The sequence below is a fragment of the Balearica regulorum genome, chromosome 4, assembly GCF_011004875.1.
Source record: "Balearica regulorum gibbericeps isolate bBalReg1 chromosome 4, bBalReg1.pri, whole genome shotgun sequence".
NCBI lineage: Eukaryota > Metazoa > Chordata > Aves > Gruiformes > Gruidae > Balearica > Balearica regulorum.
This window is the reverse complement of record NC_046187.1, coordinates 3,506,366-3,526,001: the sequence shown is the minus strand read 5'-3', so window position 1 is coordinate 3,526,001 and position 19,636 is coordinate 3,506,366. Positions and strand designations below refer to the sequence as shown.

The window sequence follows — 19,636 nt, the reverse complement described above, 5'->3', positions numbered from 1 at the left end:
AAGGAATACAGTCCTTTGCTTCAGCCGGTTGCCTGCAAATCCACGCTGGAGTAGGAGTGAACCCTGAAAACTGAGTATGTGTATGAATATAGGCTGTTAGCATGCGTATGAATATAGGCTGTTGACTGTTTTGTAGCCGCAAGCTCAAGCCAAGACAGTCTGGTTTTAATACCACAGTAATATTTTAAAGGCGGATTTCATTTCTAAATTTTGAGATTTCATACTTTATTTCAATTCTCTAAAGACGTTTCAGAAATCTGGACTGTTTTACGTGTTGAGCTCTTTGAAAGCAGTTGGCAGCAAATACTCTGCCTCACCAGAAGTATTTGGTAGTCCTTGATATCTGTACATGATACAGGAAATCAAATAGGAAGGCTTCTGCCTGTCTGAATATAATGCTGTTAGCGAGCAGCAAGGAGAGGAATGTTGCTTTGAATCCAAAAAAAGTGTTATGCTTTCAGTTCAGTTAGGGATCTATTTCAGGAACAAGCAGTTTCTGTCAAAAGGTATAATTTGCCAGGTATTAAATCTTTAAAAGTTTTAAAACTACTTTGGAGAGCCATATGTCAAACGCACTAGCTGCACTCCAAAATTTACTATTGTAGGGTAATGTTGCATCTCTGTGACATACCCAAGGGTCTGTACCAAATCCCACGGCTAATTTCTGAGCGTTCGTCCGTGAGTAGCATCTTGGATCCTACTGTACAAAGTAGTGTACTCAAATCCAGATGTTGTAGGCGTCTCTGAGCTAGAAATGTGAGGATACAGTTGTAGGCTAGTAGACGGTCTCACGTTTGGTTTGCTTTAAAGACCAGCCATTTGGGGGTCTCAAAGAATGCAACCAGAAAGAAAGTTGATTTTGGTTTGTTGGGGTGGGGTTTTTTGTTTTGTTTTGTGGGTTGGTTTTTTATTACTTTTTTTTTAAAGACGTAACTGAAGACATGAATAAATAACGTATCTTTAATTCCCTAAGGAGACATTGAAAATGCCCTAGTTCAAAGATCTGCAAGATTCCTATTTCTTGCTGTTGCTACGCTGTTGTTACTTCCTTAATTATTTTTACGCTTTCGGTGTACTCTAGTTTTTTAATCAATTACATTTCATACTGTTTGATATTTCCACTATTTTATTCCAACATCCTAAACTCTGTGTCCCTGTAATGTCTACAGATAGGGCATGTTTTACTACAGCAGCAGTGTACTACCTTGGTCTGTTATGCTCAAGGCTTGCACTTGGTAAAAACTTAGACCAATCTAGAATATAGAACCAGCCAAAACCATAAATTCTGATTTAGACCTACTTGGCTCTTCTGAATCATCACGAGCTCTGGGCAGTGACTCAGCCAAGAGCTGGTTTTCTCTTCAGTATTGTGTAAACACAAGATGTTTCCCCGGGCTAAATATTATTAAGTAAAAAAAAGTCCTGTTTATTTCTTTTTTTTTTTTTTTTAAATGTCACATATTGTATGAAAAATGATTAATACATAAAGCAACCATCTGGAGAAATCTGAAAATGCTTTTCCTTTACACTTTCTTCATCAGCTCACCTTTGATCACGAAGCAGTTTTAGGGTACCCTGGTTTGTTTATTTGCTTCTGTAAGTGATAACGATTTGGATTGAACTACTGACAAAGCTTCATGTATTGTGGGAAAATTAGCCTTGGAAATTGCCGTTTCACTTAAAGTAATTAAGAAAAACCACAGGACTTAATTCATAGCTCTACCATGATGTGATTTGAATTCTTCAAATGCAAGATGAAGTTCTGCAGCCGACTAGTGCGTTCTTGGGGAAAACTGTAGATACGGATACATAGGTGTCTGTAAACAAGACATGGGGTTTTAATCGCTAGGACGCTGTAGATTTGCCGGCTTTGACAAGCACTGGAAAGGCTAATGAGTATTTTCTAGACATGGCATCCTTTTGCATCTTTCCAGAAATGGAGCCGGTAGCTGTTTGATGCAGCCAATTTTCTTTTTTCTTCTTTTTTTGAGAAAGGAATGCCTTCCTTACCCGACATCTGCCAGCCTTTCAGTCAGAGCTTTCTTTTTTTCTCATACTGATGCGGTTGGCAATTCTAGAGGCTTTAGCTCCCTCGTGGTTTCTCATCCATATTCCTATTAAGAGGTTTCCAACCAGCATACCCTTCGCCATCGCAGCACTCATCAGACGCGTAGCAAGAGAATTCTCCTCCATCTAATTTGTTTCTCTGAGCAGCTTCACACATGTCAAGTGTTGGAGTTGGAGAGGTTTATTTATTTTAGCTATCAGCTTTCATAAATGAATATAAAACTCTTTCAGATTAAGGCCGGTGTTTAATACCATGCTTTCTATTGAGCTAATTCAAGCTATACAAATAAGCTTGCCATTCTCAAAATTTCTTCTCTTCCTACACTGATCTTTTTTTGGCCTCCCATGCACAGACATCCCACCAAGAAAATACCCTGCAGATTGGTACAAGGTCTGAATGAGCGCAAGGAGTCAGTATCTTACGGATTCTGTCTTGCGGAGATATAAGTACTCCCATAATATCCTTTCTTTTTTTCGTGGTTATGTTCTTATTTTGCTTAAGGAGTCTGTAATAAGAAATGTGGGCTTGAATTGGTCTTCTGGAAGACTGTTCTTAATGGTGTGGTATGGATTTGCTTATTATCTAGTTGTCCTTATTTGATAGGGAGGAAATGAGCAGTTGGATTTGGTTTGGGTCTTGAAGGGAATATACATAAATCACATAGAAGCTGTTGTATTTTTTTCACCTACAAGCATTTTTTGTTGTTATTATTGTGTTTCCAGTGAACAGAAAGCTGGCTTGCAAAGGAAGAAGTACTGTATTTTTATACACGCTTGCAGCTGACCGTGTTACAGTGAAATTAGGCACTGTCTCAGTTGTTAACTACTTTAAATATTTGACTATTTTATCTCAACTAAAATTGAAGGCATTTAATCAAAAGTTAGAATAAGGAGAAGGTGAGACTAAAAAAAGGCAAATTACTCTAGGGACTGCAGACAGCGATTTTATTTTTAATTTAAGTTCCTTTTCAATTATTAGTTGAAGAAAGAATCTTGAATTATTAATGGAATGTGCACTGTTGCTTTCGATTTATCGTAGTATATTCAAATGCTTTTACTTAGCAACGATGCCTTCTCTTTCAAAATCAGCGTCTAATGTCTGATTATGGAATTTGTTAACATAGCCCTTAAAGTTTGTTATTCTGCTGAAATCTATGGTTAATTGTGGCTTTCCCCCCCCCCATCTTGTTTTGTTTACAGCTTTTAGGATGTATTGCTGCTGAGAAAATAGTTGAATGACATTAAGAATACTGTTTAAGGTAATAAAAGTCCAGTGACTGGAGACTCCTGCGTGTGGTATTTAAAAGATTGATTGGAGGTTCTGCCTGGGAAAAAGGGAGTTGAATCATATTAATACAGTCTATTAAGATGAAATCTGACTGTGCTTTTAGTACTTGTTTAGTCACGATTCGGCGTGAAGGGCAAAGGCAAGGTGCAGCGTGCGTGTACGTGCCCGTACGTGCAGGAGGTGGTAGGAAATGACTGCAGCGTTCTTTTGTGGCATAGCAAAAGCAGAGCTCATTTCAAAATAACTGTACGGCGAGCTCCACGTACAGTCTTTTGGTTTCTTTATTAAGCTCACTTTATGAAAAAGACCATCTGAGGGTAGAGAATTTTTAAAAAACCACAAATGAGAACACACACAGATGCAATACCAGCCCTACAGTAGAATTCAAATCCTCCCTTCTCCCCCCAAAATCAAAGCCAGACATTAAAGACATTAAAAAGATGACTGGTGTTTATCTTTTTTTTTTTTTCTCCTTTTCAATAGTGCGGCTTCATGACAGCATATCAGAAGAAGGATTCCATTACTTAGTCTTTGACTTGTAAGTATGTGTTTTGCATATGTTTAGCATGTTGGGGATGCGGCATTCAAACTTCTAGATGTAAAAACAAGCGCACGAGAGAAATGCGTGGTGTGGTGCAATGAGTTGGGCAAATAGACATAAACAGAGCTGGAAGAACAGTAACGTATTTCGTCATTTGCATGTGTAAGAACTGATCCCTAAGTGTCACTGTAAGAATTCCACGTAAAACCTTTGAATAAGTAGGGCCACTGTTGAAGTGGATTTTAATTTAAAATGCAGGTATGTAAGTAAAAATTGCACGATATCTGCCAAGCCTAAGCAAACATATGACTCAAAAAATAATTTGCTGCAAGCCAGTTGTCCATAAAGGACACATAAAAAAAAAAAAAAGTGGAAAAATAGTTTCCTACAGAAAATCTCCATTGCTGGATTGAAAGGTAAGCCTGAGATTCCTAGAGGGAAAGACTCCTTTAGTATTTTATTCCCGCTTCCTGTCTTGACTGATACATAGAATGTTTCATTTTGACACCGTTCAGAATGTAAAATGCCCAACGTACATAAAGGAAGTTTCCAACTTATTTCCTGTTTTGCTTCAGGAATTTCAGTCCTGTGAGTTGTCCGGATCGCGACTGTGCGTACGCGGAGCTTGTTTCTTCTAGATAAGGCTGTTGAGTGGAAGAAGGGATGGTGACAACGTGAACTACGTGTCTCAGACCCTTAACGTAAAGAGGCACTGATGTTCTTCATTCTTCCCTGGGACAGGCAAACTTTTCTGCTCACTTGAAAAGTTACTGCTTTTAGTTCTGGGTATGGGCACACATGAATGCTTAGGAATTGTCTTGCAAAATTGACTTATTAAAGTAAAATTATCTATTTCAACTGCAAATTTTTCCAGGGCAGTTTACGGTTTTGACAAACAACACCCCCCCCACCCTCAAGAGCTTTCTTAGGCCCAATGTGATTTTGCTGCTTAGAACGAGGATACATTATTCCCTCTAGAAAGGTGAAATAGCTCATTTCTAAGCATACAAACTGAAATATTTGCATTCAGTGTAGGTAAGTTAGAACCTGGATCTTCTACAATCATGTGCTTTCATCTTCATGTTACATTCTGGTTCATTTTCTGATTTAATTTCTTTAAAGAAATCTGTGAAGGCTTCTTCAAGGCTAGGTTTCAGACTAGCAATACAGAAATCTTCAATAGTCTTGTCTGCAGCGAAGGCATTCAGGGTTCAGTACTCAAATTCTAACTGAGCTCAACAGGAACTTACCTGGGGTACGTACAAATCGGACAGAAGTGCTCTGGCTGTTGGCTTGGGAATGGCTCTAGGGCACAACACGCATACTTGTTCTCTGACATGCGCTGGGGTTTGTTTCGCTTTTTTTTTTTTTTTTTTAAGGGCTACAAAGGAAATCTTTCTATGTGGATTTGGAAAGATCTTCTTAATCCTGAACATTTCCAAGAAGTGCATGCAGAATTCTTAGTTCTAGGGACAATATCCCTTTCATAAACTGGTGGCATTTTTTTTTTCTGTTGTGCTACTGTACTCTTAGAAACTATGGCCTACTGTAATTGCAGTTAGTCCACTTCTGCCTTAAACTGAATATATAATGCCAGACGTATCTCGGGAGCTTGTGACTGCAATGTGAACTAGAAGGCATTTGAACAACTTCCAAGTTGTAGATTCCAATATATCTGTATCTCGATAGCAACGGAACAAATAGAAGCCTGAATTCTGCAATAAAAATTAATACCTAACCCAAAGATACTGTCTTGGCAGAGAACTAGATTCTGCAGGAGGCATTCTGCCCTGGCTGGAACTTCTCTGTTTCCCTGTCAGTCCCATTCAGGACAAACATAGGAACAGACTCAAACGTATGCCGTTCATCTGGAACGGTCCGCAAGCTTTGGTTTTTCATCCTCTTCAGAGAAAGAGGGCTTCAACATACCTACACACAGAGCTTTTTTACGTTTTGATCATGTGGTTTGGGGGTTTTGTCAAAACGAAATATTTTGCAAAAAAAGAAAACGTTTGAATGGTAGAGGTAGCGCCTGCACTGAGTGGTAGTTGTCTTTGGAAAAGCAGCATCTTGCATTCTTGAAGAGCTTTTGCCTAATTAATAAGGATGGCTGTTCACAGTTAATTTTGCATTCAGACTAAGAAATTAGTGTTTTAATGCTTACTAATACTATTAGTGAAACTTCATCTTTTACTGCAGTTACAAACATGTGGGTTAATGGCTTGTATAAATATACATAAAAGAGCTGCCACAAAAAAAAGGTACCATATGGACTTCTTTAATATGAAGGCCAAGTACATGCTTTCATTTATTTATTTATTTTTTATTCAACAGGAGCTTGACTGTGGTGTAACAGTGTCACTCCACCCACACATACCATCATGTCATTATCTTAATGATTTCTTTCAGACTGTGTGGGATTCAGTATGACTGTTTCTTTAGAAATTTCTTTTAGACTGCATCCCACATAAGAAAGTGAAGAGGAAGAGTGCTTTTTCTGTGAACAGAAAAAAAACAATCATTGTCACTTTCTATTTTGAATTTCTAATAATCTCTTTTGAATTGATGTCATTGAGATGTCTGCAATCTGAAGGAGAAGCCTGTTGCTTCACTTGTATACCTCAGTGATAGCTGCACTTTTATCTGGAGAAAAAAACCCTGATTAATGTACTCCATTACAGGTGTGCATTTGGGTGAAGAGTTCTAGTGTCAAAATGGGAAGGTGGAAGTCTTTTAAAATCCATGTGGAAACTGGACATCGAACAATGAAAGATGTGCGTTCTGATAAAACGTGGTATTGGGCTGTTCCTGTAAGCAGCCCTGCACATGGAGAAATAGATGCACTGAAGTATTGACATATATATACGTCTAATTTATCTTTGGTTGCTGACTCCCCTTCTCTGAAATATATACGTGGCAGTGTCATCCTGGAGTATGGTAATTGTTTTGCACTTGACTAGACAAAGCAGTGACTTTCGAGGTCTCGGTGTCACTGCCAAGGAAGAGAGGCATCTTCCTGATCCACCAACGTGGCTCCTACATGTTTCAGAGAATGAACTAAGCCTTCTGTCATACTTCTCCCAAGCAAAGGACTTGCTCCTCTTATGTTTCTCTCACTACATACAGTGAAGTGATTAATGTGTGTAGTAAGGTTAGTAATGGACTTCACGAAGTTTCTTACTCCTCTTCCCTTATTGGTTAAGGCAACTGTAGTTAGGATGTGTGTCTCTCCATCAGCCTATCTCCTGGAATCCTAGACTGGTTTGGGTTGGGAGGGACCTTAAAGCCCACCTAGTCCCAACCCCCCTGCCATGGGCAGGGACACCCTCCACTAGCCCAGGCTGCCCAAAGCCCCATCCAGCCTGGCCTTGGACACTGCCAGGGAGCCAGGGGCAGCCACAGCTTCTCTGGGCACCCTGTGCCAGGGCCTCAGCACCCTCTCAGGGAAGAATTTCTGCCTCAGATCTAATCTAAATCTCCCCTCCTTCAGCCAAAAGCCATTCCCCTGTGTCCTGTCACTACACACCCTTGTCACCAGCCCCTCTCCAGCTTTCCTGTAGCCCCTTTAGGTACTGGAAGGTGCTCTAAGGTGTCCCCAGAGCCTTCTCTTCTCCAGGCTGAACAACCCCAACTCTCTCAGCTTATCTTTAGGAGAGGTGCTCCAGCCCTCTAAGCATCTTTGTGGCCTCCTCTGGACTTGCTTCAGCAGCTCCATGTCCTTCTTATGTTTGGGACCCCAGAGCTGGATGCAGCGCTCCAGGTGGGGTCTCATGAGAGCGGAGTAGAGGGGGAAAATCCCCTCCCTCGACCTGCTGGTCACGCTGCTGGTGATGCAGACCAGGATACGGTTGGCTTTCTGGGCTGCATGCACACATTGCCGGCTCACGTTGAGCTTCTTGCCAACCAACACCCCCAAGTCCTTCTCCTCAGGGCTGCTCTCAATCCATTCTCTGCCCAGCCTGCGGTTGTTCCTGGGATTGCCCTGACCCACGTGTAGGACCTCACACTTGGCCTTGTGGAATTTCATGCGGTTCACACGGGCTCACCTCTCCAGCCTGTCGAGGTCCCTCTGGATGGCATCCCTTCCCTCCAGCGTGTCGATTGCATGACACAGCTTGGTGTCATCAGCAAACTTGCTGAGGGTGCACGCGATCCCACTGTCCATGTTGCTGACAAAGATGTTAAACTGTTGCTAAGCACAAATGTGAGATTGTCTTCAGCATTAATGATGTTAGATGAGCTCAAATCCCATCAATCCTGTCAGTATTAATTGCTGTATCTGAATGGAAACAGCTGTAGCACTCAAAGACTCTTGTGCAAGTCAATGAGATTCTCTTTTTTCAGTGTCTCCCGTTCTAACGCGCTTGATGAGATGCAACAATTCGTACATTTAGAATTCTGGCATTGCTGTTGAATTCCAAGTGGAGGGACTGCACTGTGTAGAAGAAACAAAAATACCCCTCCTCAAAAAGCCTCATTGCAGAACGATGTTTACCTAGGGGTAAGTGCCTGAACCTTTCTTTTTTGGAAGTAGAAAGGTCACGGATAAATGTAAAAAATATATGGCCACTGCAGTTTTGTAAGGCTGCTTCCTTGTGCCTTCATCAGGAAAGCAATTTAAGAAATAAGAAATGTAAGCCAGGAGGAAACAATGCCGGTGTGATCATCAGCAGAGGCTTTTTTAGCTAGCTTTGCAAAATCAGGAGTTCCTTTTAATATCTTCTTATGTTTGTAAATTTTCCTAATCAATCGAATATGGTACATGAAGTTGAGCTTTTTTGTATGTATTGTTACAAATGTTTGCAACAAAAAAATGTGGCATCTAACACTGTAAGTGCAGTGATTTGTTTCAGTGAGTGTGGAAAGTCGGTTGAATGAAGCAGCTAAAAACTGCTTCTTAACGTACGTCTGCTGAGAGGTAAACAGAAACAGCGTCCTTTGTACATCAAATCCTTCTGCTTGTCTCTGCCGGCAGTTTTTTGGAAAGATATACCTGGCGCAGAGGGCCTTGGTGTTTCTACGTGCTGCTTGTACTTCTTTTGTTTAAACAAACCCATTTGTTGCCATTTTAGTAAGCTTGTCAGAAAATTATGAAAGAACAATAATAATTTGTGAGAACCAGTGGCTTTTAATTTGTACCCTGAAAGTTAGTAGGGCTCATGAGCAGTCAAAGTATAGCTAAGTCCTCTATTTTAATTTCCTTCTGTAATTTGATTTCAGAGATCAGCCTAAGTGTCTCTATTGATCAGCCAAACCTCCAGGAGTTCTGATTTCAGCCCACTCCTCCACGTAAGGCAATTTGGTGCTCTCACTGGTGAGGGAGCAGTAGCACAGAGCCATGCATCCTCCCCAGAGCACATCCCACTTCTGTTTCAGGTCATGGCCTTCACTAGGCAAGGAGAACCTCGTAACTGAGGACCTCTTCTATGTGTGTAGTTTGTATTTATGATAGATACCACAAGTCCTTCCCTAGCCATCATGTTTCATAATTGAAGACACGGGGCGGGGGAATCCACCTAGCAAAATGACATCTAATGAGTAGAATGGTTTATAGCCACTTTGGTATTAAACTGTATGGAGTATAAAAAGACGTTTATTGGTAACTGCTCTGTTCTTTATTTATAAAATCGGTGACTAACGTAGGTTGGTAAGGATCCCAAGAGGTTATCTGGTCTGACCTCCTTCTGGAACAAGGTCCAATTGAATCAGGTTGCTCAGGGATTTGTCAAGGTTGGAACATCTCCAAGGATGGAAATTCCACAACTTCTTTGAGCAACAAGTGCCTAGTAAATAAGGAAGACAACTCCTTATATCTATTTGGTATTTCTGGTGTTTCAGCTTGTCTGTTGCCCTTCATGCTGTCTCTGCATATCCATGCATTAGAGAGCTGTAGACAGCAAGGAGATCTCCCTCGAGCCTTCCCATCTTCACGGTGACCAAACCAAATTATCTCAGCCTCTCCACGTGCCTCCAACTCTAACCATCTTGGTGGCCCCCTATTAGACACAGTTCGTTATGTCAATGGTGTTTGTGTATGGGGAAACCCAAAAGGGGACATACTATTCCAGATACGATCTCACGAGTACCAAATTCAAGGGAAGAACTGCTTCCTTCAACCTGCTGGTTGTCCTGTACCATGATGCAGGTGACATTTTTGCAGCCAGGACACGTTGGTCCTGCATGCTCAATGAGCAAAGGCGACTGTCATGGCTGTAACGATTTCCTCAGAGCCAGAGGCTCCGAAGATGCAGGTGAGTTCTGGCCTTAGTCCCTTGCGCTACCTTCCTTCATTATGGCCGTTTAGCTGTCTTCTGAGAGTTACTCCTTGTGTATCCTTCAGAGTGACGGAGCGTGGGAATTGTTGACTACTTGTTCGGTTGTCAGTGAAATTCACCTGCTCTGTTCTTGCCTTTATTTTTTCATCATTTAACAGCGGTTATGAATGCCAAGCAAATGTTTAATGTCAGCAAATAAGAACGCATACCCCCTTCTTTTCTCCGTGCGTGAGAAGAACAAGCATCAGCTTGGTGTTCTCTCCCCTGAAACGCACTTTGATGACAAAAGCTTTTTCTTTTCTTTTTTGGCTTGGATCAAAAGTAAGTGTTTTAGGGAAGAATAAGATCAAAGGATGTTTTGTTTTTTCATTCATCAGAGAGTGAGAATTACTCCTCTTTACCAGAACTGTGGTAGACAAATATATATGCAAAAGGAGGTATCAAAGACTGTCAAAATATGCATCAATCAAACATTTTGTGTTACAGCAACCAAAGCCAGTTGCAGGAAGGTAGAAGACAAAATGAAAAAGAGAGTACAAATTAGGCAGTCAGCTATTTTACCTCCTCCAGATTGTATTGCAGACTTTTGTACAGAATAGGATTCTGCTGCCTGAAAGTGATTACTTTCAAAGTCACTAAGGTGTAAACTCAGAAAAAGGACGATGTAGCCCAAATGCAAATGGAAGCACGAAAATGAAGTTCTTCAACTGGCCTTCTTGAAGCAAGGAGCTGTGCTGCCGGTTGAGCAGCTCATGTCTGTCGTCGTCTCATGCGACTGAATAACTGGGATCTACAACAAACTTAGCACAGCAATTTGCAAATAAATGTTATGGTTCTGAAGATTTCAACTATCCTCATTTTTAATTTTTTAATCCTGTTAATGGTATTCAGTAATGATCGTATTCATTGTGGGCTAGATTGTCAAACATCTTAATCTTTAAGCATCTCATAGCCCACTCTGGCTTTTACATTAGGGAATTTATTGAGAATATAATGTGCTACATGAACATTCACTACACTCATAAACAGTAATGAAATAGGACCATTGATCTCCCATTTGGAATTGTTTATCTTGGCATATCAGTAGGATCAAAGTTTTGGAAAGCGGGAATCGCACTAACTCGTGCATCCTGTCTCTCGTGGCTGTGTTTAGGTGCTGTGCACTTGGGTACTCCACGTTGTGTGTGTTTTGAAGGTTTCCAGCTGTTTTCAGCTGTTCAATGCAGCACCTGAATCTATGAAAGTTTGCATTAGCTGTGAAAGCATGCCAGCCTCTTCCATAAAAGAGAAATGTTAGAGTACAGGAAAGAGGTCTTCCTGGTTCTTTGAGGCCACTCTCTTGTTGACACAGGCAGCCAAGTTTTATGGTTTTATTTAAAAGCTCATCAATCTTCATCTTAAAAATAAAGCACCTGCCTCAATAACTTGACCAAAAACTGTGTAATTACACCAGTTTTATGATTGTTAGAAAACTTCTCCTGATTTTAACCTTATATTTATTCACAGGTATTGTCTGCTTATTTATTAGTGTACCAATGTGGTCCCTTACAACTCTCCTCTGTGCTCTTTGTCTTCGGTATTTATTTTCATCCCTCTTAAAATTTGATTTGCCAAGCTAAACTGACTTTGCTTCTCTGAGTAGCTATGATGAGTGACTGGATAGCCTAGTAGCAATTTTCTGCTCATATTGCTGCTTCAATTCCCTTTTCTGAACGTGAGCGACCAGAACTGTACGATACGAGGAGGGATTCTACTGCTGTACGTAAGGACATTGCTGTCCCCCTACTCCAAGTGCATTCCAAGCTTGTGGCAGCATCCTCCCGGTGACTCATTCTGGACTGTCATCTTTGGGTTATAACAACACGTTTTGATTTCTTTTTAACCACTTCCTACTATGAAACCACTGGTCATACAATGAAATCCTAAGTATGCGACCTCACACAGTTGCTTCTGTTACTAGTCCTCCGGATCGCACAGTTCTTCCCTCGTACTATTAATGTCTCTTATTTTAAGTGGCACTTTCACTGAACTATTCCTACTTTCTCGACAAACATAACTGAAAATTTTCTAGGGAAAAAGCCTGCCATTAAACTGTTTAAGGTACTGTGCTTCTACTGATAATTTCCTTCCAGCTCAGTAATCCTCTTTCTAGCAAAAGCACAAAAAGCAAGCCACTCGGGCACGTGGGTGCACCTCTGTTGTGGTTTGACCTACCTTTAAAGACCCTTTTCCCCTTCTAGCATTCTTGTATTCTCCGTTCTTACATCTCTCTCACCTTGCAGTTCTCAGTTTATCCTGAACTGGCCTGAACTTCAGCCGCAATGTTCCTTGCTGCTCAGTTCCCTTTATTCCTGTAGTTTTACTACTGACTCTTGACATCCTTCACTGACATACGGCATCTTGCCCAAGAAGATTTGATTTTTCTAGTTACGATTGGTCTTCCAGCACATCCTTTTTATTCATATAATGATTTGGATGGGCAAACCTTCTCCTTAGTTCCTTCACCTTGCTGGGCAAGACCTCTTGCATATTTCTGTACAAGTATTTCAGTCGTTCCTCTCTGACTTCTCCCAAATGAATTTAAGATGCACGTTTTCATTTCTGAAATGTCCTTTCCCGTTTTGCCTTTTGTAACAGAGTCACTGGAGGTGAATTGTTTGAAGATATAGTTGCAAGAGAATATTATAGTGAAGCAGATGCCAGGTAAGTCATTTGTTTTTCTCACGTTGCCTTTAATAATTGTAGGATAGTTACTTCGGTATGTCACGGTGTTTGGCATCGGTTTCCCTAGCACAGTCTGCGAGACTCTGGGATTTCTCCTAGATTTCTCTTAGACTTGGAAGGGCACAGTTTGGCATTTTGAGCTCACGACTGTGTGGTGGACAACTGGTATGAAATCTTGATGGCTGCTGATCGCAAAAAGCTGAAATTGGATCTCAGTTTGTTAAAACCTTTGTAAACTTGTGAAGTTGTTACAATCTTACCCAGTTTTCTCCTCTGCAAACTGGACGTAACGTTTCAGCTATCTCATCTAGGGGTTCTTGCATTTGCCGATCAAAGTTTGGAATGTATGCTGGTCTTGTAAGAATTTTACGTTAAATATTGTTTTTGTTCTTGGTCCAGAAGTACTAATTTCCTTTTTCTATTTAAACATTTTTGTTGTCTTTCATCAATAAGTAATTATACTGTGCATCTCATAGTCTGAGCTCAAATATGAAATCTCTAGCAATTTTCTGCAAGTGCTTGTTGAAAAACTCGAAGAATAAGTTGACAATTATCATAATTTGTGTGCTGACATAAAATATCAGGGCCATTTTTCCATCTCAGAATCTGTTTGCCCTATATTATTTTATAATCATAAATCTTAAATATTCTCATATAATTGTCAATCTTAAACATTGTGGTCACTTATTTTAAAGAAAATATGTTCTACCACTGCACTCTTCACAGAAAATTGATCTCCAAGTAAATTTAAAGAATCCTCATCTTTTTACGCTCCACCACCATTGATACGTATTTAGTACATATAATTTTCAGTTATTACTTTACATTTTGAATGAATTGGCAGATGACCGGAAAGCATTAAGTGTCCCTAACAACAGTGGTACGATAATAACGAACAAACAAGAAGTTACTCTGAGTATTAGGAAGCTTCCACTGTTTATCGCTCTTACTAATTTCTGTAGGAATGGTAGAAACATCATTACTTTAAGCATTTATGTGTGGAACAACACATAGCAAAACACACTGTAGAAGAGAAGACAAAATTAGTGATTTCAGTGGGATGGAAGGAGAAGAGATACATGTTCAAAAAAATTTTTGAATTATTTTTTTGCCTGCTGAGATTCAAGCAAAATTTCTAATATTGATGCCAAAGGCCAGCATATGGTGTCATTGTGTGGTTTTAAGATACTCGTGATTTAAAGGAAAAAAATTTTTCTGTTCTAGAATTGACATATTAGAAGGGGCTGTGCATATATATATAGGATGTGTGTGTATATATATATATGCATTTTATATATTCAGTAAAAACTTGACCAAATAAGTGAAATATCTAGTTATCATGCATCTCTGTATTTTTATATATTTATTTATATATACATTCATGTGTATGTGTATATACCTATATCTATAGTGCGTGTGTGTGTGTGTGTATCCCTATAGAAATAGTTAATGGACTGTATAGATGCATATCCTAGGACTGTTAATACTGGTCTGCTCCTCCAAGCCCTTACTCGTGCAAGTAGTCTTTACTCATACAAGCAGTCCATCCTGTCCCATGAGTTGTGAACTACTGGCATAAGAAAGGGTTTTCAGGCTTGGGCTCCAGTTACTGATTTCTGACCATTCCTTCTGAATTCCATGGTCAAAACGTTTTGGATAAGCAGCATCAAATCCTTGGCCCTTGACTACTGTGTATTACTTACAGTCACTGACTTCTGCCGCAGGGATATCTTGAAAAAAAAATTAAATTACAAGCTCTTGGGGTACCGAAAAACATCTGAAAAAGTTCCAGTGCTCTAAAAGATGAATAGTTGTGCCTTTTGGCATCATAGGCTGGCCAAAACTTGCAAACCTGGGCATAGAAAAATTAGGTGCTAATTAAATTATTTAAAGCACCAAAATAAAACATTTATCTACATTTTTAATGTGGATTTCCATTTTATGAGTGACTCCTAACTCAACTAGTACGTGACGATATTTTAAATGAAAATGCATGCCACCTTTTTGAATGACTTGGCTTTATTCTACTAAGAGTTTCTAAGAAACCTTTAGATTCACAATGATGAATGTTTTGCTTTTCCTTAGCTTTTGACTTTTTTTGTTTCATTTGTTTTCTGTATATCATCTCATTTTTGAGCATTTTCTTGTTTCAGCGCTTGTTGTAATGTTAACTTCACTGTAAAAATTTTTAAAAACCCAAAACGTATCACTAATTGTTTTAATGCCTCCACTTTATTTTTCCTGTAGCAGTTTTTGGAAACTTGAAAAAAGCTTCCATACTGCTGAATGACAATACAATCTGATGATCCTGTCTCATAGGTGTCATATGTTCCGTGTTAAATGTCTTTTTTGGTTTGGTTTTTGGTTTGTTTTACTTTGCTTTTTTGGATGTGTTAGAGCTGGAAATAATCTCTATATTCAACATTGTTCCAGTTCGATGTGCAATCAAGATGTGTCAGGAGGTGTAAAACTGTTTTTGTTCTTTATATTTTTTTTGAAGTTTCATTTTCTTTTGTATTTAATGTGATTATGTGCCTTTAAAATGTTCTCCCTTCCATTCTGCCCTTGTATCTTTGCAGTCATTGTATACAGCAGATTCTAGAAAGTGTTAATCATTGTCATCTAAATGGCATAGTTCACAGAGACCTGAAGGTCAGTATCTGGTGCCCATCAATTGGATATAAGAATTTTGGGGTATTTTTTTATTTTTTTTTCCGCTGGGTAGGGGCAGAGGGTGGGTTGTCTGCGATGTTCCCTTGCCTATCCTACTCACCCTCAAAAACAACTAGACGAACAAATAATGCATGACGCCTCTTTCCAGTTTGCAAGTCTACAGGCCTAATATACATCATGGCAAAAGGGGGAATGGTTGCCCAAAAAAACCCAAAAAACCCCAAACAATCTCCTTCCAAGGCGCTGGATTTATCCCATGCTGTCCAACGTGTCTGGTGTTCTATTAAGGCTGTCCATGTATCGCTGTGTACGCACATGGAGGTGAACTTTGGCTGTGATGTATGTCAGCTTGCAGATTTAAACGCCACTTCTGTTCTGAGACCCTGGGTTGCAGTAGCAGAACAACCGGTCGCACACTGCTGCGTTAGAGTATGACGAACCCTCAGGCAAGTGATGCTAACTGCCGGCTCAATTGGACCGCCAGAAGTTAATAATTGACCTAAAACGCCTCGCTTGGAGTGGCGTTTGGTTTGGGTTGGTTTGTTTTTTTTTTGTGTTGCCTCAATGGCGGCTACAATTTCTAACGCCTCTGAGAGAGCTCTCAGTATGGAAAGGAGAAAAAAGTACAGAGGATGCCAAACATTTAATACGACCTCATCGGCGAATTATTGGCAAAATTTCCTGACAATTTTCCTTTTAAAAATTGTCGCTAAAAAAAAAAAAAAAAAAAAAAATTAAAAAATATCCAAAATTAACCACAAAACAAACCCCAAAAAAGCAGCCGACCCAAAGCACCTCTCCGCGGCTGGCCCCTTGCCGCCGCCGCCACGGTGCGGGGTCCCTGCCTGAGGCCGTCGTGCTCGGAGCGGAGCGGGGCGGAGCGGGGAAGGCGGCTCCCGCCCGGTCCCGCCACCGACCCCGGCGCCTGGCTGCGGGCGTGCGGGGCGGCGAGCGAGCGCTTGGAACTAACACCCGCCCCTGGTGTTTGCATGCAGTCATTGCATTCAGCAGATCCTGGAGGCTGTGCTACACTGCCATCAGATGGGCGTAGTCCATCGCGACCTCAAGGTGAGTGCTGCTGCTGCCCCGCCGAGCCGTCGTCCCTAGCCGGAGCCGCTCCGGAGAGCAGCAGACCCTCGGCGAAACAGAGCCTTGCTCAGGGGAGATCTAAACGGTTTTCTTCTTTGTTATTATTTTTTTTTTTCCTTCCCTTTATTTTTTTTTTTTATACCCGTGCACAAGAACGAACCGCTAGCATTCGCCGGAGAAAACCTGCCAAAGGCTTGCCAACACCTAGCTGTCCAGATCCGGGCTGTGAAAATGGCCGTCAGAGTCTGCTGGCAGCGCCGGGGAGGACAGGAGTTGCTTTTCAAGCGTTTGGTGTATTCGAGGAATACACGATCTTCCTCTCTGTCATCCAGAGCTTTTGGGGCAGGGTGTGGGGGGAACTTTGCATCTCTCATCAGCGTAACTTGGAGTGCTTCTGGGAAGCACAGCGGCGTTTGCATGTCACGCATCGTAGTGACGAAAGGCCGGCTGCCGTGCGATCGCTGGCACAAAGACCTCTCTCTCCTCCAGATGATGACTGGGCTACACAACGTCTTTAGAAAGCGGGAATTTCTACGGTGTTCTCACCACGATCACCTGAGGAGTCGTGTTCCTTCCGGACAAACGGTAGCGGTGGGTTAGAAGCTTCGGAAAGAAAACTCTGGTGTTGAGAAGAGCGTTACCTCTTTCTTAACCATGTCCATATCCAAATGGCCGGAGACGTCTGCGGCGGAAATGCTCGCTGTTTTGAAAGCCTGTTGGCATGGAAAGAAACAAGTAAAGATCGCTTTCTCTTACTGGGAAGCTCAGAGAGACATGTTTGTCTCCAAGCTGGTAGTAAACTAGCTGAGGATGAGGGAGAGGACTTAATTTGGGCACTTGGGCTTCAAGGTCCTCAAGTAAAGAAGATTGTTTATTTTGAAATCAAATGGAAGTGCGCTGTCAGAAATACCAGGTCCTTTACGCAGGAGAGAAAAGCCAGCGTGCGGGCTGAGGCAGTGAAACACGCCGGTTCCTTCTGCCACAGCTGCTTTGTCTCTTACTTTCCTTTGAGTGAGTTACGGGGAGCAGGAGTTTCCGCCCAGGGTAGGAGTTTTCTAGCGGTTATCATTAGTAATAACCTTGGAACCGGAACGCCGTCATCTTTCTTGCCATCCTTCACTCCCAAATAAACAGCTGTTACAGTAATTATCCCAATTTATGAAGTCTCTATTGTTGTCCTATCGGAACATAAAGGGTGACGCTCTGAAAGCTCAGGGAACGGGATGGATTTCAAAGACACGTACACAAAATTCTTTACCCGTTTTGCGCTTCTGGATTTTCCTGTGTCACGGTTGTACAACGGGAGACTGACAAGTCTCTATCCGATCCATAAATCTTGCGTGGCAGCCGGATAACGCGGAACAAGTTTAAATGAAGGAATGTCACATTTGTCCAGCTGCTCCAGCGACTTCTGTCCTCACCGTACGTGCAGTACTGCGCTTCTAGCGTGAAAAGGAATTGAAAAAAAGGGATTGTAGCCGTGCAAGCTGACAGAATAAGGAATGCATTCTAGTACTTTTCAGACATTCGCACAAAATAACTTTTTCTTTGGAAATGAATTAAATCCAGCTGTTCCCTGCTCCGAACCATGTGCGGATTTCTTACTCTGGCAAATCCAGGATGAATTGGAAAAACAATGTGAGAAAAAATGTTCCTGCCAAGCTGTAGTACCCAATTTCATTTCTGAAAGTGAAAACTTGAGGAAGCAGAAAGCCATCCTTCCTCAGTTACTATTTTGGCAAAAGAAAAAAAAAACCAAAGAGTGAAAGAGCAGACTGGTGAAACCCCAGCAGAACAATCTGTACCAAAAAGCAGATGCCAAGAGCAGAAGTACAAGACGTGTAGAGAAGATGGCTATGGCCTGGCATGGATCCTTAAACTGCAAAACTCGATGGATTTTTTTTTTCCAATAACTCAGACCAGGATTTGATGGCATGTTTAGGGGTGGGAAGGGCAACAAGACGAGGAGATTTTGGACAATCTTGTTGTATTTAACTTTCCTTTTAGCATAATTTAGTAGCAAACAGGAGCTTTTGAAGCCTCTTACGACCTGCAGAAGTGCTTGTTGCTGCTCGGTTTGTAATCCTTGGTATAAGTCAGAATGGTGGTGGATTCTCGATCCAGAAAAAAAAATACTAACCTGTTAGTGGCAGTCTGTCTTTAACAGATGGTAAAAGTGCACTTTCATGTAGGAATTCCAGTTCTTGGCCATCAGCAGCTGTGCTGCTTTGGTGAAACTCTACGACCGTCTTGCATCTCCCCCCAAAAAGCGGACGCTGTAGTTATGTTCAAGGAAAAATACACAGAGGCGTGACTACTTGATCTCTAAGAATTAAGGACCATTGGAAAACTTAAGGCATAAATCGCGTTAATTTATTTGTAAGTAATTTCAGTAGTTAACACTGCCATTCTACATGCTTGACTGCAGCCGGTCTACGGTAACACGAGGTGACACTATTGAATCCGCAGTACGAGTACTGGGTGGCCTACGCTGGGCTGTTAATGTTTTCCAAGTAATTGCAGTCATTCTAAGTTAATGCCCGATAATTATCTCGTACGCCTCTCGTCATCCTGAAGTGACAGCTGCGCCTTGTTCAAGCACGTAGTCCCACACACCGTCGCCCGAAAGGCTGTCGTCTTCGGCATAGGAGTAAATCGGGAAGTCGGCGTCAGCTTCTGTTGAAACGTTCGCCCCTGACAGCGGTATTTCTGCAGAGCACTTTGATCGGCAGGGTAAAGACACGAAATGGAATTAAAAAAAAAGGAAAAAAAAACCCCCAGCCAAAAAACTACTACAAAGCTACTATTTTGAATGGAATCTCACGCATTGCGAAGTGGTATGCGCTTGGTAGGTTAGCACTTGTGTCTCAACCAAGATGGTGAGGCGTTTTGCTGCTTTTGGCTTGCTGAAGGTCACAACCAGATAGGATCATCCATTGCTTTAAGAGGTTTATTTCAGAAGTGCATTCCAGGAAGTAA

The 19,636-nt window shown here is 41.3% G+C and overlaps 1 protein-coding gene across 24 annotated transcripts in view; it reads left to right on the top strand.

The window, feature by feature from the left end:
• CAMK2D (calcium/calmodulin dependent protein kinase II delta) overlaps nt 1-19,636 on the top strand; it is a 151,654-nt gene that overhangs the window by 82,054 nt on the left and 49,964 nt on the right. For 14 of the 24 annotated variants that reach the window (XM_075750992.1, XM_075750998.1, XM_075750997.1 and 11 more), the window contains 3 exons: nt 3,839-3,893; nt 12,809-12,874; nt 15,475-15,547. In XM_075750992.1, coding sequence (XP_075607107.1) covers nt 3,839-3,893; nt 12,809-12,874; nt 15,475-15,547 — 194 coding nt within the window. Of the gene's footprint in view, nt 1-3,838; nt 3,894-12,808; nt 12,875-15,474; nt 15,548-16,563; nt 16,637-19,636 lie in introns of all 24 variants that reach the window. The other 10 variants (XM_075750986.1, XM_075750979.1, XM_075750978.1 and 7 more) reach the window with 1 other exon arrangement.